The sequence below is a fragment of the Grus americana genome, chromosome 7 (assembly GCF_028858705.1).
Source record: "Grus americana isolate bGruAme1 chromosome 7, bGruAme1.mat, whole genome shotgun sequence".
Lineage (NCBI taxonomy): Eukaryota > Metazoa > Chordata > Aves > Gruiformes > Gruidae > Grus > Grus americana.
In genome coordinates this window covers 36,646,986-36,669,711 of record NC_072858.1, presented here as the reverse complement: position 1 = coordinate 36,669,711, position 22,726 = coordinate 36,646,986, and the positions used below count along the sequence as shown (strand labels likewise).

At 38.9% G+C, this 22,726-nt stretch overlaps 1 protein-coding gene across 2 annotated transcripts in view; it reads right to left on the bottom strand.

Moving 5' to 3' along the window:
• TET1 (tet methylcytosine dioxygenase 1) overlaps nt 1-22,726 on the bottom strand; it is a 75,690-nt gene that overhangs the window by 17,595 nt on the left and 35,369 nt on the right. For both annotated transcript variants that reach the window (XM_054831520.1, XM_054831521.1), the window contains exons 5-10: nt 21,694-21,784; nt 20,967-21,060; nt 8,255-8,463; nt 7,176-7,326; nt 3,582-3,671; nt 2,981-3,118 (exon numbers count right to left, since the gene is read on the bottom strand). In XM_054831520.1, the coding sequence (XP_054687495.1) occupies nt 2,981-3,118; nt 3,582-3,671; nt 7,176-7,326; nt 8,255-8,463; nt 20,967-21,060; nt 21,694-21,784 (773 nt within the window). The remainder of the gene's footprint in view (nt 1-2,980; nt 3,119-3,581; nt 3,672-7,175; nt 7,327-8,254; nt 8,464-20,966; nt 21,061-21,693; nt 21,785-22,726) is intronic.

Sequence of the window (22,726 nt, the reverse complement as noted above, 5' to 3'; positions counted from 1 at the left end):
TTATCATTAAACTCATTTAAGTGCTTTGCTGAACTCATGCCTCTGTCTGGCTTAAATGATTTAAATAGATTCTGGTTTGCCTTTACTTTCAGTGCACTGTGCAGCATTCCTTTTGCATTTGTGGTAAAAGTGATTCACCAACAACTGAAGGGAGAAACTGAAAAGGTCTCACACCATAAGTGGTGGTGATGGAGCCAGCAGCGTTCGCAAATACCATCTTATGAGGTGTTTATCTTAACCTTTTTAGTCTAGAGGAACTTCAGCTTTGATAAATCAAGATTTTGTGTCAGAATAAGAAGGAAGGGAAGAAACGTTACCAACGCTAACGAGGTGCAAGATGACAAATACACTTTGTACAGACTTTGAACTGCAAGGCGTGACTTATTTTTTGAAAAAAATAAAATACAGGAGAAAAACAGTAAATAAAGCAATGGATCTTTGAGGGTTGTAAGGCAGTGCAAATCGGTCTCGTTCTGCTTAGTACCACATTATCAAAAAAACAATCACCTATACAAAAGCTGTCACCTCAGGTGTATTACTTGTGCATAATCATAATACATTTTACAGACAAAATGTGTCATAGTTAAGATGTAAATGACTCCTCCATCATTATCACTGGTGATTTATAAGAAATCAGAGTGTATTTTAAACAAAGTAGGTAGCTGAAGCAGCTTCTGGAACTAAATGGGAATGCAGGAGGTGACCAGACAGATGACAGGATCACACGTAATAGTTTAGTTTGGTGTTCTTACCACTAGATTTCCTGCTTTATTAACAGATTTGGTTATAAGCTAAAATTAACAACCCTAATTTTGATCTTCAGACTGATCTAGGTTGAAGACAGCCCAGCACATCCTATTACCCTGTCTGCAAAACAACAAAATTCTTTGCTTTAGGCTTCCGATATGTACCACTGTAACTATATGGACTAATAGGCAGCAAACGCCATATGTCCTGTCGCTCACACCCGCATCTTCTCACTGGAAGGCTGTATGTATATAGATCATTAGGTAACTCTGAACTCTAATTCACCTTCCAAACACCCCGATTCAAGTATATAAATTAAGTGTTGATACTTGCAACTATTTCCTATTTACATCTAGCCCTTTGTTGCAAGCATATTACAATAAAGAGCTATCAAATCTAAATAGAATACAATACCAGGTATGCAATAGGTATTTGTATGAGCGAGCTAGCTGATGAAAATTCGACTCCAAGGCATAGTTTTCAGCAGTTCAATGGTTTGATAACGTTCTGCAAGACTGACAAAATTTGGCAGAACTTGATAGAAAGACAATTTTAAATTCTGGCCTATAAAGTGACCTTATGCAGGTCGTAATTTTCCACGCTTCCTTGATTTGGAATTACTCGCAAACACACCATCCGCAATCCTTAGAAATAAAGTCTCAACACCAGCACGCATAATCTGAAGCTGAAATGACGTAAAATGATTACAGATAAGTACATTCGTAGAACTATTCCTCAATACATTCCTCAAAAAAAGGGCTAATTGTCCCTCCAGCCACTGCTGGCTGTAAGTTACAACTTTTCTGAGATTCAACGTGGCAGAATCAGTAGCAGGCTCTGTTCCTGTTTCATTTTTGTCTTCAAGAGGCAATGCAGCACTTAAGAAAATGTTATTATTTTGGGAATACCTAAATGAAATTTCATTACAAAGTATACCATGCAGTTTGTCGTGAAAAGGAAGTCTCATTTTCAAATTTGGGATCTTTAAGAGGTTTGAATGCCTATGCTTCAGAAGCGTTAAGTAATGACTGTCCTAACACATGAGCTTACTGATAGCGTCTTACCAATATTTTGCAAAGTACGCTTCCAGCATTTTCTTACAGATTATGCACACATAAGTGGCATTCGATGCTGGGCAAACGTATCAGTCTGTTCCAGACTGGCGTTCCTGGTGAATTCCAAGACGTGCTTCTGTGCTTTAAAGTAACGGACATTTGCCCAACATACAAGCACACAATTAAAATTAAAATTGGTGTTACATACAAATGCTAAATGTTAACTGTGTGTACATGCAATGTTTTAGTGAATCACAGCGACGTAGTAAGTCAACTTTCATTTCCAAATTTTAAAAAAGATGGTTCATAAACAGGCAGAAATTTTAGAGAGATTTTCTTTTCCAGATATGCATCCTTTGATAGAGTAATTATTCTTGAGTGTTACCTCCACCGATGGACAAGAAGTCATCCCAGTTATTTAGAGTATTACAATGCTCTAACTACTAAAAACCCCAGATTGTCAGTTTTATTTCTTTTCTCTTTTGAGCTTGTTTTTCTTTGTGACTATGGTCTCAATTTCTAGAAGATCACTTAACTGGGTAATTCCCAACCGATGTTCTCACTAGCAATCCCACAAGGTATTTTGTACAACCACCACACCAAAAACCCCCGCATCTGTGGGTTCTCCTTTCATACTGAGATTGAAAGGCCACAATAGTCACCTGACTCCACCATGATATCATACTCTACTTTCTGACTAGTAGCCATACTAACATGAAGCCTGGTAAGCGCACAGTGCAAGAAAGGGTGAATTTGATGAGAATTGAGCCTGGGGGAGGTAAATTAATGACGACTCAGTTTGGTTTAGCTCTTCCTTTACAGAAGTCTGTACAACTCCTGGGTTAGATAATTACTGCCTTGGAACATCGAACTTCCACTGTGACTGGAGGCCAGTCCTCTCCAAGGGGTCTAGGTATCTTAAAAGAATTAAGGTTTTTTGTGGGAGGATGACTGCCAGACCTTTCTTGATCTGCTCTGTAGTAAGATGAAGTTATGTCCTCTGTAGACCAATAAAATATATGCAAATAACATGAGAACTTATAAATGGCAACATGCAGTTCATTTCATAATGCCCCCCAAAAATTAATGTAAACGTACCCACTCAATCAAATGGCATTTTAAACCACACAGTAATCGCAACAGTAAACAGTACAAATGAGAAAATGCCGAGTACGTACCACAGTGCTTCCATTGTGCATGTTGTGTGTGTCCTTATGGGCATGGGCACAGAAATCTATGCAAGCTGTTACACCAGAGAAAGGCCTACCGTCCTTGGATCCAAGCCGACAGTCCGGGCCCATGTGCTCATTTTCCACCTAAAAGTAAAATAAACTACAGGTACTTGGGACTGAAAGTGAGCGACTTGGAACCCCATGAGCCACAGCGGCACTTGTGATGGAATAAATGCAGCCAGTACGAATGATCGGAAAGCACATGTTTTCCTATGAAAGATGCAACACTTGTGGCACGATGTCAATGAGATAATTGCTCAGAGTCAAAATGTCTTTAAATAATAAAAACATTTTATTTATGATATTATCTTTAAGCCTTTTACATATGTGCAGCTCAGGGCTTAACTAACCATCAGCTGAAACAAGAAAGGTCCAGTATTTTAAAACTAACCAAATAAAGCAACCACTGTAAGTAAGCAACGGGATTCACCACATCTGCAAGGTCTGCGGCTTCTACCCATGAACATACTTTGGAGTTTCATCTTGTTTTTAAGCTACACTGCCTGTTCAGAGCTACAGCTACACCAGCTGAATGTCACAGACCTACCTGGTTCTGGAAGGCTTCAGGGGCAAGCTTTTTATAGACCGGAGCCACATCAGTAGCTAAAGTTTGCAAATTATTTTCAAGAAGTTCCTCCTGCGGAGAAAGACAACATTTAGAGTGCTGTAATTTGCTTTAAAAGAATCTAATCCAGTTTAGAGATGCCTGACAAGTCAGCCTCTGTCTTACATTTTTTTAATCTGATTTCTGTTCTGCTGCCCTTTGTCACTAATCATAAATAAGCCTACTTTTGCATGACTAAAATGCCAAAATCATTAAATATAAATCAACCAAATAACAACGGAGAATATCTGCTAGGGCAAAGAAACCCAACGCACAAGGAACTAATTTCCACATTGTTTCCCCCTTCCAATACATAGGCAGTCAAGGATCGAGGTATGTTCCACACAAAATACAGAAGTAACATCCAGAGGAGAACAACTGTACAATGTGCTGAGTGGAGATGGAACCCCAGGTCTTCTTTCAGTGTTCTGCTTGTGGGGCCTTAACATACATTCATACGGCCCTGCTAAAAGAAGCCTAGATTTCTGCCGCCTTTTTCTTTTAATCATACGAGTAACTCCCAATAGTGTTTAACATTTGTTTCAGCTCTTAGGGGAAGAGGTGTGTTTCTAACATCACAACAGAACTCTTATCAGAACGTTTGATAAATATTTTGTTCTTTGGAGGTGAAAAACTCAAGGCTTTCTGGAAATACCTGCTAGATCAGGAAATAATATTCCTTCTCTTGGGGTAAGCCATCTAAACACGGAACTAGCTAGGTGGGCTTCTATGGCAGTGCAAGCTCTTATTTATAGAAACCATCCCTAAATTCTTTTCCTAAATTTTTGCTTTTCCAGGAAAATCACCAACCAACTTGGGAAGAAAAGGGTGGTGACATACTCCCTACTTTGTTTTCCTCCAAAGGCCAGGCAACCAGAGACAACCACAGCTTCAGTTTTGCATACTGTATGGTGGCAAAAACCAACTTACTTTGTTTTGTTTTAAAAAAAAAAAAAAAAAACCCAACCACTTATCACCATATATCATAAATACCAATGTATATAAATATATACAGATACTTTCACATTTTTCAATGTGATGTTACTTTACAAAACGATGCTGTATTTTTAACTCATACTATAGCCAGTTTATCAACTGTTTATTGCTACCACAAGTTTTTCTGAACTGCATTGAAGATAAAGCATCCTTAATTATCTGTCCTATGTACTATTCTTACCTAGGTATATTACACCCTTAACCTCATCTCACTCCATCCAGTGCCTCAAATGATCCAAATCTTTCTGGACTTCGAACTATCTTCTTAATTTGCTATACCTCCTAGCTTTATGTCATCTGCAAAATCATCAATATCCAGCATTTAGCTAAAAGAAGTATCTGCTAGAAAAATTAACAACAAAATCAAATTAAGAGAAAAATTATTTACCAGTAATTTCACTTCTGAGATGCACAACAGCCTGCACGCACACTGCAAGTGCCCAAGCACCACTGTTGCCTGCACAGTGGCCGGCTAAGGGTGCACGTGCTGCCCTCGCAGGCGTGCACAGTCACCAAGTGAGTACTTGTGTGCTGCACAACCCTCATCCCCCTCTCAGCTGCAGAATCCAAAGAGGTTTTAAAACAACTTCCAGGGAAAAGGAGAAATAAGGGAATGCACTTTTGGGTCACACATCTAGCAAATGTCCTGGTTAAGTAACCTCTTTTAGGCAACTGCTCTTACACTGTGGTAGAAGGCATTCTCCTCCAAAAATTTACAGGTTACCTGTCAAGTGCCCAGGCAATGCCAGGCAGCTCTTGTGAGCGGGGCATCATTTCTGGATGCTGCTGCGAATGCCATTGTGCTTGACTAAGCATCTGACTAGGGCTCAGGGTGGCCATTGCACAGACTCAGAGGAAGTGATGCCACCAACAGAGCTCGCAGTGCACAGAGTGCATTCTGATCAAAGACACATCTATTTGAGCTCTCATAAGAGACCTGGCACAGCCTAGTATTTCATTAGGCAGTACACAGGAAGGTTGCTGCCTTTGTTGACTCCCCAGCTGATGTTGTTATAAACATTAGAAACCTACAGAGAAAACTCATGCACAGAGTGCTCCGTGCACAGTATTACAGAGGGGGGAACCTAAAGCCACAGGATCACAGAGAATGGAAAAGGGTCAAGATTCCCAAAATGAAAGAATGCCCAATAAATACGCTTCCCTATAATTTGGAGATTTATAAAAGAAACTCCCTCTTGAAACAAGCAGGGCTATTTTCACCTTGTACGGCCTTAGTCACAAAGTTGGTGAGAAGACAGGCAGAAGGGCCAGGTGTGCTCTGTTCTGCTGAGGCACAAGTCCCCAGCTTTAAGCCCTGGTGAAGTTTGTGAACACTCACAGTGCAAGCGCACAGCACAGCTCAGAGGAGGTTGAGGGGTTTGCATTCATGCGCATATGCATAAAAGATGCTTCATCAACTCTTTCAGGAAAAGATTAGGACTTGGGAGGAATATTTAGCTCCAGTGAATCAACTGACATCTCTCTTCCAAGAAGCAATTAATGTTTCACGTTGTGCGTACATACGCAAGTGTGTACACTACACATTAAAAAAAATGCAAGAATTACCTCTACTACTCTCTGGACTTCAAGCAGCTAGGTCTCTTCTGTAGCTGGCAGCAGTAAGTTCAGGAGCTGAGAAAGGTTATCGGCCAAGTAACCCAAATGGAAAACTAGGCAACTGACTGTCCTATGGTATGTGTCTCTCAAAGCATGCCTGATGTGCTGGTAAAGGCATGATAGTTTTATCTAGGAGTTCCACAGGGAAGTGGGGTTAGAGACGTCTACAGTCAGAACAAAAGGCACTCGAGTTACCCTGAGGAACATACGTTCATCAGGCAGGGGTTATCTTTTTACACCTTCCTTCATTCTTCCTGAAAATATTTCCAATGTAAAAAACAAATTTGGTTGGTTTCTTTTAGAGGTTCATTACTTCACATAACCCATCACCGTATTTTCTGTGCTATCTCGGCTTTATGTCACTACTAACACTCATCAGTAGCCATTACAGTATAATTTCACTGCATCATATTTTAATGTATTTATTCCTTCAAGAGTGTTAAAAAAACATGCTGTCTGCAGAAAAACCTGTTTATTCTAGGTGGCAGAGCCACGACCAGGTTGTCAGCAGCGTGAAAGCAGCGCAACCCAAAGTACCAAGTTTTCTTTGGCAAAAGGCAAAGGACTGAATCTCTGAGGTGCTGCCTTGGTGCTTAGAAAAACACAGCTTTAGCTGTATTTTATACTTACAAAGATTTAACATTTCATACAGAGTTACACAGTGGAGCTAAATATGCACACCGAAAGGCATTTAAGGATCATTTTAGAGGATTTAAATACATAGTAAATGACACTGAGTTTTCATACAGTGGAAAAATTATAAATACTACGGTTACTAAATATTGAGTTAGGTTCCTGTGTGATAAGCTATGCGTGTGAGAGAGAACGAGTGGATATCTGTAGATTTAATTTCTAGTTCTGAAAATCATCAGAGTAAGTATTTGGAGGAAAGCAAAACAATAAAATAAATCAAATAAATCTTACTTGTTTAGGGTCATCAGTGAGAAGCCTGAATTTCCTCGGGTTTTTGCTTCTGGCAAACTTACAGCCATTGAAATACATACTCCATGAACAGCCAAATGAGAATGATGCTCCACAAGTTTCTGGATCAAGTCCCTGACATGCACAGGTTCGGCTATGAAAGGAAATAAAGATATGTCAAGTCAGCTGACAATGCAAATTTTTTAATTTTTTTTTTTTTTTTAAGGTCAATGCTATTGCTATTTCTTTTATAACAACATAACAACACAGGTATTTATAAAATATCTGGTTTAACCAGATCTTTTCTGTTAAGGAAATACTAATGTGTAGAGGACTGACTCTCTGCCCTTCCATAGGGACAGTCTCAACTCTAAAGCCCCACTTCTGGGAAATACATACCACTTTGCTATACTATATAAATATACCCATGCTACTTTGAGTTTGACTTCTCCAGTTGGGCAAAATTTTTATCCAAGAAAAGACCACTGCTACTAAAGATTACCCCAAAGTCCAATAATTATTTTGTTATGTGCAGCAATACCATTAACTCCAAATTGATCTAACTTTCCAAGTGGCACAATTCTACTCAGCCCAATCCTTTAAGATGACGAGCATTAGATTCAGGTCACAGTACAGCTATTAGAGTCTGTTAAATGTGGGCTACACAAAAATCAGCACAAAGGAAGCACGGCCCCAGAGCCGCAGTTGCAATGTATCATCCAGTCAATTAAACTAAATTCCTCTCAGAGGCACAGGGAAGAAGATCTTAATTTTGAGAGTTCAGTCTCTCATTTATTTAAAAAGTCACACATCACCACCTTTGCAGCTCTTTAGCACGGCTGTGTGTGCAATGGGCACACAGACTGTCTTTGGGCACCCTTTTCCCTGGGTGTAGCATGTACAACCATCACTTAGAGCCTGGTCTATAGGAAAAGCCAGGAACTAAGTTCTATGCTGAAATGACACCTAGTGGTTTGTAGTTTTAAAGGAGCTGTGGTATATTTATTTTATTAGCCACGCGTTATTTATTGCAGAGTATTCAAAAGGCAACACCGCCATCATTTCCTATTAAAGTAACTTACTCTTCATTTAACGCACATCTACGGCTGGTGGGACAGCCGTATTTTCTGAGACTCTGCGTCAGTTCTTTGTACAGCGTATCAGCCAGGAGATGAGGGATCCCTTCCCAGGCCAGTATGAGAATCACAATGACGGCGGTTTGACAGTGGTGTCCTGCACGTTGACGTACCAAGCACAGCAACTTTTCCTCATCACTACTTCTTCGTATCACCTGGAAGAATCATTTTGTTTATTCTTTGATAAGTGTAGGAAACGCATAACGTGCTGCTCTTCTCTGGGACAGGCAAGGCCTGGAAGAGTAGGAAATACTGCTGCCCAAAGGATGTCCATCGGCAAGCGAGACTGGGACAGCGTCGCACTCTGATCTCTGGTGTAGAACATAATTTTGCATTGCCTTTTCACCTGTAGAAGAACTAGCAGTACATTTTACAGGAGGAGGAATGTTTTAGGTGTTCTACACAAACAATAAAGAAGATGCATTAAGAGGAAAATAACGACTAGCGTGAAATAATAATCCCAAGACAACAGATCCACTGAGAATCTGTTACCTTGGAAAACAGTACAGAAAACATACTGCCACAACCCAGAATGCAGGTACACAAAGCACATCACAACAGCACACGTACACATGTGTTAGGATGGTTACCACAGCTACGTATCGGTACATAAAATGGTTCCCACCTTGCAAAGTAAGATTAGAAGAAAGCGATGAAAATAAACTGTGTTCTAAGTGAAGGAAGCAATGAGACTTTTCAGAACGTATCCCTAGACAACCTACATTAAAGTTCATAGCAGACTGCTGAAGTTTTTTATTAATCTGTATGATATGCAAAGCAATCTTTGTCAACCTTACCCATAAAACACAGACTGACACAATGTGGAACAGTAGAAGATACCACCGAACCAAAAACAAAAAAGAAAAAAGCTAGACAATCCTACTCCCACATATTTAGGGTTTTTATCACAATCTGAAACACAGTTGCATTGTAAGATGACCCAAAAAATGCATTAAAGCTAAGTAATACAAGAACATAATCTTTGAAAATATATTTATCTATTCTTCAAGCATGTTTTAGCCAGCATAGCCTGTACAACACCTCCAAAGGTGTCAAGACCTGTGTTAAGCTTCAAGCACGTTAGGCTTGGACCTCCTCTCTCAGGCACTGGAGGATAAATCCTCCTCCTTGGCTCTGGCGTACGTAGGATGGGGACCGGCAGGCCTCTCTCCCTCACTGGGTGCTGATGGTGAGCCCTTACACTGCAGGTATTCTCTGCCAGCTCCGTAGCAATAGGCTTGCTCAGGGCAAACGGTCTGTCACAGCCTGTCTCCACCCAACACCCCCCTCCATCAGCAAAACTCCCACAGACATGTTACCAGTCATGGATTACAAAAGCAGGAAGGCCATGGAGTTTCACCTTTTGGAATATTTCAAGTATCTGAGTTTTCAGGCAGATTCTCTATCGGACTGACGTCAAAGCTTCTTTGTTGCCAGACATGCAGCTGCAGATGTGACCCCTAGCCTGATCAGCTATGAATATCTAAATTATTTGAACTCATTAAAAGTGGGGACCAAAGTACACCTGCAATTAATCTGCAACTGAAAAAGCTTTTCAATAGATGAACAGTCTCAGAGGGAATCTGTGCAGGCTTAGCAGGGAGAAGCAAGCTTAATTTGTGTCAAAGGAGAAAGTATCACCCTGCTAAAGTTAATCATACAGTCTTACAGTCAGCCTTAAACTTGGTGAGAAAACAAGCAAATGCATCTGAGATACCATTCCTCAAAAGGCATCTTGGTTGTGACTGACCAACCAGTACAGTATTTTTTGTACACAAAGAAAAATAATGCAGTTCATTTACATTGAGAGAGGTTTACAGAAAATCTGTTATGGCTGAGCTGATACACGATACAGGTTATGTGTGCCAGTGAGAGTTTTACATTCCTGAGCAGCAGCACAGCTCCTTAGAGTCAGGAGAAGAATTTGATTTTGTTACTCAGCATGAAGGGTGATGCTTTTAATCTCTTTTCTCTTTGGTTCCTAGACTTCCTAACTTCTGTAAGGAAATCTGGTACCTCTTAGTTTCTCAGTACAACAGGTTGCCCTTTTTGAGTTCTTATATAGTTCTAAATGGGAAATACACAGTCCAGGAAAAACGACAAATGGACAGGAAGGAAATTAAGAGTTTCCTTTAAACTAACACCACACTTCCCTGAAGTAAAACATAGCTGGAATTTGCTTCATTATGCATGCAATAGAGAATGCGATACTCTATTGGACCCAAAACCATTATACAGTCCATCATCTGTCAAGTCACAAAGGTAGCTAATGGATTTATTAGTTGTCTGAATTTAATTTCTGTGGCTCTCGAGAGGTTACATCATATGCTCATCAGACTACTGCAGCTGGAACGCTCCTGACCTTTTGTTGCCAGAGATAAGGCACTTTTCTCACCTGACTGTTATGGTCGTAGAAGAGCACAACTTGCACCCAAACACTGACGGTTCCTTGGGACCCACAGTCAGTGACGGCAGTCAGAGCCATACTGCTTTTCCCGTAGCAAGTGATGATGCCCCTTCTCACGCTGTGGCTGACATTCTCAAAGCAGTAAGAAGCACAGCCTCCCTTTTGTAATCATAATAAATCCACAGCTATACCATGCTTAAAATACAGAAAAGCACATTTGAGCAGGTCAACTGAAAACTATAGAATACATTCAGAAACACTGTGTCATTCTTGATGATTTAACAATTCTTCTAGTAGGGGAAACTGCCGCTGCACTCCTTGACTTGGTAACTTCTTAATTACATTAAGACTGGTATAACTCCGTTAATTTCCAACTTGTCATTTGTTTTCCAGTGCCTGACTACATCAAATAAATTTTTGAACTCTAGAAAAAATTATACATACATACATATTAAGCTAAGGTAAAACTGACTGCATTTGCTTTTGTTACTAAGCTTGTGGTTATCTGAGTAATTGGCACAATCCAAAATATGACTACAAGCTGTGTACCTCTTACCAAGCTTTTGCCTGATGTGCTTACGGATCAGATTTCTTACTATTTTTCTAAGTAATGGACACAGTACGGCTTTAGTCGACTGATCATTTCTTCAGTTACTCTTTAGCTGTCTCCAGTTTATTTCTTTATTTCTATTCCAGCTTCTGCAGCTTGAAATTACGGGGGATGATTCCATGATCTTTTCACCCTTAAACTTCCCCAAACCATACAGTGTTTTAACCGGCTGCCCCTCCCTGCCCTGTCATTTACTTTATGGAAACATCACACTTGTTAAATTCATACAACAGCAACACTGTCTTAATGATGTCATCAGGAGAGTAGCATATATAAAATCTCAGCCTATGCTTTAGTTCACTTTATGCTTTTCAGCATGCATTTGACACAGTGGTCTTCCTCAGTAAGGCAAATGGAATTAGTGTACTGTCACACAGAATACAATAATAATGCAATTTATTAATAAATTCTTTATGCAATAATTTAAAATGCGTATTTGCTATTGAAAATGTGAAAACGTCATTCCCAATGTACTTATTGTTTACCTGTAAAACACTGAGATGCCAAATATTAAGTTAAATGTGCAACAGAGCAAGTCCATGAATGTTTCCTCAGACTATGAACACCACACAAATCAGCTGGCAAATATTGTCTCCAAAAGTTGTTGCTCATGATTTCTGTGATGTAGTTAACAACAGTGATAAAGTAAATAACTTAATACTTCAGTTTGTTTAATTTTGGTCCCTAATGCACTTAAAAGGAATGAGAAACAAACATTTGTTAAGTGGTGGAACTATAAAGCTAGCTTTTTAAAATGGAAGAATAAAAACTTTTCCCCTGTAATTACTTTTCCACACAAAATAACCACACCTTCTTAGTGACTCACATAGAAAAAGAACATAATCAAAAAAACAGACCTATAACAACTTTGTAAAATATTACGTAAGACTTAAATGTCATATGGCCATCTTTTCGCAGGTATATAGGGACAGATCATCCCTGAACTCATTTCAGCAAGCACTAGCTGTCATCAGTATTAAGTATCCATCAAAAGATTCCCACATTAGCAACGAATAATCTGCTTCAGCTGCAACACAGCACTTCTGGAAAGCAGAAACAAACTCCCCCACAACGGTTGACCGATACCTATCAGCCCTGTTCTGCACTCACAATAACTGGATATGACATTACACGCTACTCACTCCCTCACCAAGTATCATACTTGTAAGCTGCCGATTTGGGCAGGATGCTCATTTATTTTGATCATTTTCAAAACCTAGTTCTGTACATCCCTCCTGTGCTATAGTTAGTCAGGCACCCACCACTGCCACCTTCTGTACCATGCCTGTTCTGTGTTGGTATGGCTATCCAGTGTCCTTGTTTACATATACAACGAAAGGAAGGCAGCAATTCAGGTAATTTATTTTATTAGCTCACCCAAATATTCTCAAACAGCAGAATTCGAGAATCTGAGCAAGCAAGCCTTCAAGGTAGGCCACAGCCGGCCAGCTAGAACAGAAATACAAATCAAACAGCTATCATGGCATCATACCACAGCTGAACCTCTGCTTCTACAAGCCACAAAGGTAGAAGTTTGCCCAATTTTCTTAACTGAAAGCATGAGCCAAGAACTAGTGTATTTATTGAAGAGGTGTCATATGCAGCAGAATTTGCTCCAGCAATTTAGCAACAAATTATGGGATAAACAAGAGGAAAAGTTAGTTTTTCACTCCCTCACATACAAGGATAGCAAAGAGAGAGAAAGTGATACTAAAAATGAAAGAATTGAAGAATACAAGAGCAAGATGAGGTCAGAGTGGACTGTCTGACCTTATCCCGATCCTGACAGTGACTGAGAGGAGTTGCCTAGGGATGAATAAGAAAGGCACGGGGATGCAGAGATGCTTCTCAACAACTGTCAGGCACCTTCCAGCCACCTGCTGGCAGCTCAGCGGATGTGCTCTCTCCCAGCTTTTGAAGGATTTGCCTTCTGTCCATTTGTCCACTCCCTTGTAAATCTATGCAGCACTTTACCACCCACTACATTCCTGAGCAAAGCTTAATACCAGGCCAAGTGAAAGAGAAAACATTACCTTTTTTTTTTGTGCTGAGCTCACCCCCTGCTAGTGCCCTGTAGGCTGATGAGTCTGTACCTCTACCTGTCTCTCCCAGTTCTGCTGCACCTTCCTGAGTTGGGGGACCAGAACTGCAGACAGTATTCAAGATTGGGGTACAGTGTGCTTTTTCACAGAGGCATAATTGTATTTTATGTTTTCTTTATTCCTCCCCAGTAATTCTCACCAGTTTCTTTTGCTGTTTCATAACTACTGAACACTGAAGCTCGTGTCTAATGAACTAATGAATCCTGAGCAGTAACACTCAGCCTACCATCCATCACTGTGTGTATGAAACTACAACACTCCACTTTTTGTGTAACTTTATATTTACCAAGTGAATTTTAGCTATCATTTTAGTAGCTATTTGTTCTGGATCACAAGTCCTTCCTGCTCTTCATGGTATCTGTCCCTCCTATTCATTATCCTGAAGAACTCTGTATCATCAGCAAGTCGTCATCTTAGCATCTCCCACTTTTTTTCAAATAATTTCTGAATCTACTGAACAGCATCAGTGAAGTTATGCTATCAATAAAACCTGCTTCAGCTGTCCAAATGCTTGAGTTCTACTTACTTGAATTATTTCTTTTAGATTGTTGAAGCAACTGTCTCAACCCTTGGCAGGAGCTCTAGAACAAGGAATAAGTACACTGTGAATAAAAATTACTGGATGTCCTTAAACATAAGCCAGTCTATCTCAATTTGCACGTACATGACTTATGTAAGTAGCTAAGAGTCAGACTGCAGAAGCTCAGTGCACCAGATGCTCAATTACCACATGGATGAGAAATTACTTTGCAATTTAGGATCACCAGAATAGTTATGTTAACTTTAACATGATACAAACCAGACACCACTAGCAAATAGTACAAAATTTTAATTGAAGTTAAATGCACTGCTATAAATTACTGGATGAAAAAAATAACGGAACCAACAAAAAGGTCTTTTTTAGGTTTATTTCATCTCCATGTCGTTCCACTGCAATACTCCCTCCAGTCCATTCTGAATTTCTTCAGTTAAATAGCTATGTCTCCTTTGCAGGGTATCAGTAGTTGCTTTTAATCTGAGAACATAGCTTAACTGTTCGCTGTAATTTCCTGAAATAGGCAACTCATTTAGAACAGTTTGGCTCCAAGTTTTCTAATGCACAGATTTTTTTCTGCACAGAGTCCATGTATGGAGTCCTCTCCTCACAGGATGAGAGTCTCTGCTACGCTATAATTCCCTAATAATCTACACCAGTGCAAGGGGAGAGCATGGTGCTGTTAAAACCCACTGCTGGTCTAGCAGATGATGCTGTGTAACAGAGAGCAGGAAAAATGTTCTTGTTTGCCAGAGAAGTGAGTCTGCCCTCCTCTCTCACTCCTACACACACACACCCCCCAAACCACATTAAACTCTTTTCTTAGTGAAAAATGATATATCCTTTTATTCTCAGCATGTGTAAGATATATTAAAGCTGAAATAAATTCTACTTCCTTAAATTCTTTTTGCTCAAGTGCTAGCAGACTACATCAAAAGAGTTAGGACCGAACAGTTACTGTGAATCACAATACTCTGAAGTTACTTAACTGTTTTTACAGGAATATCACTGAAGTGTGATATCTGCAATTATCGGCAAACACTTTTTTCAAGTTGCTGCTGGAAGCAGTATTGTACCATTTACAAGTGAGCAGACTGCACCACACATAGGTTAAGTGGTTCTTCTATAATCATGCAACCAATACTATAGAAATGAGAACAAAATTCAAGTCTCAAGTCCCAGTGCCCTCTTACCCTCCTCATTCCCTCAAACTTCCCTTTCTGTTTTATTGCAGACAATGGTAAACTGCGCTTTGTATGATATCAATGACAGTAAGAATCTGCTCTCTCAGTTTGTTCAGATATCCCATTTGTTTTAATTAGTGATAATAGCAACTTAAATGCTTGCTCTTTTATAATACTTAAATTTGTTTACCTTAACATAGCTTTTTTTGTTTCATGTTTACTCTATTAAAGTATTTGAGTAGTTCTTCATATTAAACAGTATTAAAACACTTCTATTTACTTCAGAAACCATGCACAAGTTTCTAGTAATTTTGAATCTCCAAGCATTGCAGCACATGAAGAACGGCTTTACCTTGGATAACACTACTAACATTTTCATCCAAAATAAAGTCCTCTAATTCTGTATTTAGCAGGTATGCCTCCTAGCAAACAGTAAAAATAGTGCCTGCACAGCTGTACTACATGCTACACGTACTAACTTAACGTATTACAACCTTATGGCAAGAAAGCGATGCTCTAATACGATGTTGTCTGAAAAGGTGAACAAAATCCCCTCCACCCACCCCCTACGTGCCAAAATTAACTTCCGGTCCAGACTTCTATGGAGAACATAATTTAATCATAAAGACCATTTAATAAATAAAGGCTTGAAGTACAGTAAGCTGTTTAAAGCAGAATGGAGCTGCACATTCTACTTAAACCTGGGGCAGGGGGACAGTCAGTCCAGAATTTCCTTTAAAGCCCTTTTCAAACATATTTCAGAAATTCCCCGCTCTATCATGTTCTCACTATCCCCCAGCTAGCAGTGCCACAGCAGACCTCCTGACCATTTCACTGCCAAGCAGGATACAGAAAATGAGCATCAGAGAGTCTGCTTACAGGTACCCAACTTCCTGATAAAGTGGTCCTCTGACAGCTCAGTTGATTAGTAATGATCATCCACTGCACAGCAACGTACCTTGCTCATTTGTCAGTTCATTTTCCTTTATAAATTACGCACCTCTCCTAATACTAACAATTATTTACATGTAGAGAGCCTAGAAGCTGGAGTAACTTCTAGTTACTCTAGTTTTCTTGCTTTTTCAATTCCCAGTTTCAATCACTTTCTCAACTCAAGCTAAACTAGCAAATTGAAAAAAATCACCTCTGCATCCACAGAAGAATATTGTTATTAAGGCTCGTTCAGCACCCAACAAATTGTACTTTCTGGCAGTTAGCTACAAATTCCTATCAGTTCAATGATCTATAAAATCTTGGTAATTACAGTGGGTTATCTAAGCATTATGTTAAAAAAATTGATGAATTTCAGCAGCTAATATTAGGTTCCAGTCTGTACAGGACTGTAATTTCAAATTTAACTATATTTTAAAAGTATTTGTAATCGGGTTTTTTATCCATTTTTAATCCACCCCTATTTTTTTTATTATTTATATATTCTGCTAATGTACAACCAACACTACAGAAAAGGTAAAAAAGATTTCAGAAGTTAGAAATATAAAACCCAAAAAAGGCAGACAGTACACAAGTGAAAGTTTTGGAGAAACTACTTGCAAAAGGCATAAAAGCCCCATAACACTATTTTCAAACAAGTCAGGGCTACCAGCAGTCTAACAGAATCTGAAGGGTCAACAGATCACCTAAGTGTTTAAAAAAAAAAAAAAAGTGCTCAGACAAGATAAGGCTCAAGATGCAAAACGCATTCTACTGTGTTCATAAACAAAGTTTGGGAAGATTCCTATGTCAGAAACCTTCACGGGGGACAGCCAAGGATTTTTTTCTGAAGTTAAAAGCCTGACAAAAGTGATTATAGGACAATAGCGACAAAAAACCCAAACCCAAACAACACACCCCCCAAACAGTAGCAATTTGCCAAGTTCAGATGATATCCACCAAAGAAACTCAAGGGTGAAACAACTGAAGTATTAAATGTGATGTGCATTGTCTGGATTTATAATATATTCGTACCAGAGGGCCTGAATATTACCAAGAGGATACCACTTTGTAAAGAGACCCTAGAGGAAACATGTTGATTCAGTGATCACATTAACCACATTAGCCTGGTATCTGTGTGGGGCAAAGCAGCGATCACACAGGAAAGTGTGACGCACAGGGAGAAGTTGAATAAACTTTTCTGAAGTGAAGTCACAGCTCAGTCATACTGCAGGTCTTTAGATTTCCAAAAGCCATTCAGTAAGGTTCCTTAGTAAAGGCTCTTAAACCCCTAACGTGTCTTGGGACAAATCAAAACACCACACACGAGTAATTGGTGAAAAGACACGAAACAAAGCCTGGTATGTCTCCGATGGGAGCTCTGTAGAACTGTGCTCAAGCTTGTGCTCTTCAGCATGTTTGTTAAGGGCAAATAAAAGGATAACAACATTTGTTGATGACACTAAGCAATTCAGAGTAGTGAAGACAAGCACAATGTGCAAACAAATGAAGTAGTTCATACTGCTGAGCGGGCAGCACAATGGCAGATAAAATTCACTGTAGATGTGCATATTTAATGCACATGGTGAAAACAATTCTATTTTTAGATAGAGATGGACTCTGAGTTGCCCATTACCATGCAGGAATGAGAATCTGGCATAATGATAGAAAGCGCTATGAAAATGCCAAATCACTGCTCTGCAACGGAGAAAAAGCAAAAACAACTGCTAGGAATTACTGGGAATAGAGCACAAGGCTGAAAACATTATGCCAGCATTTTAACTCCTAGCATAAAAGAACAGGAAGGAAAAGGAGAAACAAAGATGACAACATTTATGAAAGGCAACCGAACAAAAAGGCATTGCCTCCAGCTCAGGGAGCCAGAGAGCTATGAATTACTGGAAACTTAGTGAGCCTGCTGGGAGGCAACTGCCCTGCTCTTACACCTTTCTCCTATCAGTCAGCGCTGGAGACAGGGTATCGGCAAGAAGGAACTCTGCCCCGACCTGGCCATTTTTATCGCTTATCTCTTGTCTTTATTTACAGCTGGAGCCTTAAAAATTACAATGCAACTCTGAATAAAGACAACAGATAGCAATGATAGCTTAGTTGATCCAAGCCAACGTCCACTGAAACCAGGAGAAGGAACCCATAGGAAATGGGTTTAATCTAGAAAACATTAAGACCCAAAGCTGACCTCCTCTAAGGTCAGTGACATGCATCTTTGACTTCAGTGCAGGAGGATGATGCCTACAGTGAGTTACTCAGGAACAACTAACAAATTCATAAACCATTTCACATAAATTGAGGTAATTGTAATTTACCATCAGACATACTGAAAGCAGAAAACCAAAACCCACAACACATCCATTATCAGCTAAACTGTTGATAAAACAGTCTCCTTGCCGCTGCATGGAGTGAAAAGAATAGCAAGCTCATCTTCACTGCACGCAGTTTAAGCTTATGGGGGTGTCGATCTAAAGGTTTCAAACCTTAGGTAGTATTTACTGATAATATTTAGGTTCAGCTAATAGGAGCATTCTTATCCACATCCAGAGAGACAAAGTATCACCCTAAAATATTATCTATTAAAAAATACAGAGGAGACAGAAGTTTATTTCTTCTTAAAAGACGACGGAAAGAGAAAAGATTCTGCAAGTTTATGGTAACCTGAAATCTAAGGAAGAACATCAGCTCCTTTTGAGGAAAGGAGTCCATCTCAGGAAATGTTTAACTCACCAGGCACATTAAGAGAAATGGAGCCACTTAAGTGAAAACAATTTAGGAGGGAATCAGTATTATGAAATGCAGTCACTAACAGAAGAATGTATGGACGCAGGTATTTTAGAAAGCCTCCTTTAATCTTTAAATGTTTCTATTGAACCAGAAAGACAAAATTAGCTAGTGGAAAAAGAGAAAATTAATTGGGAAAAATAGTTCAGTATGATCAACAGATACATTCAAGTTTTTCTTATCATGTTTGCTTCAGCAGAGCTCCATCGTGGTGCTCTCCCCATCAAGTCTCTCAGGAGCCCTAAGGCCAATAGCTTGTCCATCTGCAAAGCAGAAATGAGTCTGTCTGAAAGCATACTGTAAATGAGTAAGTGAAAGTCTCTGTGCAGCTCACAGAACCTTGTGACTGCAATTATCAGAGAGCACAGCAAACTTTTTCCATATGCTTCCAAACAAATTTCACAATTAAGTTTCTTTGGTCATTGCCGAAATCCAAATATGCTCCGTTATAAGGATTAAAATTAGCATTGCCAATGAAAAGTTAATGCAACACATTAAGAATACCAACTCCAAAATGTGGATTTTATACAAGATGAAATGGTTCTACAGAGGAGTTTTCAGTGATTTCCTTCCCTCTCTTGTATTGAACAGTCACACAGTAACAGCAGATTTGGAAAAGCATTCGTCCTCTTTAGGTCTAAACTCGCACGCAAAAAAAAGTCACTGCTGCATGAAACAACATTAGAACTTAAGTTAAATGAACACTGAAGCTTACTCTTGCAAATGCTTTACATATAGAAATATGAAAATCTAACTGGAGAGCAAGTCCCCATACCTTTAAAAAAGCCTTTTCTGTATGCATCCAAGTGCTTTCTGACTGGCATATTGTACACACATGTTGGACACCGACAGCCATGCAGATATACAATAAAAATCTATCATTTCTGTTTACATAAAAGACAGTATGTTGATACTGGCAACAGAAAAACCAAGGTTTAGAGTTAGTTTTCAATGTCTTCCTCCTTTCAACTGCTCACAACCATTTCTAAGGTAAGATTTTTAACTCCTGTCCTCTATTAAAACTGAGCGTTTTATTTAGTCAAAAGACTGAGAAAAATAATCCCATTCTTTTTGGGTCAGTTGTTTATGAAATTAGCTTTTTTTTCTTGGATGCTGATTTGTTATTAAATATTATCTGAAGCAACATGCACATATGGGATTCCTTTCTGAAAAATAGTTTATGTATTGAGTATGAAAAACACATTTTGACTGTTCCAAACATAAGCAGTAAATGTTTAGCATGCAATACCATTCATGTACAATATGTAATAAACTTATTTTTGTCATGTAGTTACAAACGCTAGTCTACAAACTGTACAGTTATCTTCATAATTTTTGCAATCAGGTCTGAAATTGCTAAATACAGCAATAAGATTTTTTTCTTTTTACAGCCAAGTTCTTTTATTATTTTCCAAAACTCAGTTTACAAGATTTCAAGTCTACTTTTTACCTCCCTTGGTGGTTTCAGCAAAGATTAAGGACAATCAATTCTTTCCAAGCTCTCTCCTGGAGCTTGTGTCTGTTACCTCATTTCCTGGCTCCTATGAAGCAATGTGAGACAAAACTTTGGTGAAAACTATCACCATAACATTTACATTTCCAAATACTGAGTTCAGTTCCTCAAAAATAGCAATGAACTCCATGGCACAAGAGATTGAACTTCCTCAGCCATCACACTATCTTTTCTTCAGGTGTTCATACAACTGAGAAGGGTTTTAAAATGTTACTGGACAGTTTTCCAACACTCCCAACCATCCCTTCTTTTCTCTCTTTCACACTTCCCAATAACATATTTCACTAGACACTCCAACACTGTCAGAGTCTTCTTACCCTTGATTTGGTCATCTCTGCTTAGCTCTGTTAAGCACCTCTCTCTCATACTCATTCAAACCACAGCATCACATATAGCACCACATCTTAAATTGAATACTATTTTTTTTTTCCTTAGCTTCATCATTCAGGCAGACTTGTAGATCAATTAAATGAAGAATCAGATCTTTGTTAAAGATCAAATTATATTTAAGCTCAAGGACAACACATCATTTGATATTTAAAAGCCACACAAAACAATTTTACTGCTGTAACATAAAAACTTACCCACTTGGCAATTGGACACCCCTGAGAGCTTTTTCCTTCCTTTCCTGTATAAACCACTACCTCTATTCTTACAGCGCTTCCTTTTGCTCCATACCTGCATTAAAAAAAGTCCATGAGTAAAACAAACTGCTGTAGACCATTTTAAAACAGGAAACACTTTCAATAAAACAAGAATAACAAATTTATTTTTACTTGACTGAGAACAGAAGGAAACCAAAATATTTATAAAGTAAAAAAGTACTTCTAAATTTAAAATCCTATTTGCAAGAGTGATTTTTGACATCTCTTCTGGTTACAAGCTTCTGCCACTAAGAAAACAATATTTGGGGAAGAAAATGTTATCTGCATGTAAATTGTAGTGCACTTAGTCACTAATGTGACCTTTCTGTCCAGTTTGCCACAGCTTCTTCACGTGTAGGACACCAGAAATCCTGATTCTACCAGCTGCTGATCTCCATCCTTCGTATTGACTTCAATGGCACCTAAAAGCACACTGCACTTGGAATTCAACCCTGAAATTGCAAGAGCTCAGAAGAGACACAGGAGTTTGGAACTGAAATGCTAGTGCTCATCTCAGGCACATCTGAGCAGGAAAACACTTTACAAATGACTACTGCAAAAAGTTTAGAAAAACAAAGCTAAACATAGCACCTGATTTCTCCTAACTCCTCTTTCCTGTTTAGACAGTCAAAAATACTGTGAGCATTAAATGCTGAATTTTCCTCACCTGTTCTCCATTATTTCTCTCACAGCAGCCACACTTGGTCCTGTCCCGAGGTGTGTGTAATATGGGCCTTCATCTTTCTCTATAATTTGCTCTGTAAGCAGGTTAAGAAAACTAAGTTGGCACATACAAAATTTATTTACACCATTACAAGTAAGCTTAGAAATGGTTCACAGAAACATCTCCCAAATTAAATTACAATACATAAAATTTGTCCCTGAAATGTAATGAATAAAGTGTATAACAGATTTTTCTCCTCAGAGGCATCAAAATTATTTTATGCTTGTTTCCTCCTATTAATCTGCTAGTATTTTTTCTTTATAAAATAATCTTAATTATAGTAATATTTTGCATTCTTTACAAATTTTAATTACAGGAGCTGACATATATTGACTAAGTAAGCTTCCCAATATCCTTGATGGTAGGAAAACATTATTAATGTGTTTTAGACACAGGAGAATGGAGGGAAAATAAATAAATTATAGTTATATACTGCAGAAGAGAAAATACAATCCAGGCCTCTTAACTAGCACTCTGTTGATTCAGAACATTAAAGCAAAGATGAAACAATCTGCCTGCGCACAATTTGTTAAGTCTCTGACTTGTTTTTCCATCTGTGCGCTTTGATAGTCTGAAAACACAGCATGTCTAACACCATTCATCAAGCTGTATCTGCAAAATCCTCAATACTGAGTTGGGTCTGACATATCTGAGTTGGGTTTGACATCCTGCAATGCAAATTATTCCGTATGTGGCCTTGCCTGAACTCCACCTTATCTCTCCCTCTCTGCGACAAGAGGCATCTAGTAGCCTTTGGCATGGACTCTTCAAGGCAAACTGACATTGGTCATCAGGACTAAAAGTGACAGTAACAAGACCGCCCACGACTATGCCCTGCCTTTTATCTAATGGCATTTAGGTAACAATGACAATATACTGGGAAATTTTTGCCCCATCCACCTCAGGCAAAAATTAGTTCTAGACCATAAAAATGAGAATCTGATGTACTGCAGATAAATTCACGTAGAGCACAAGT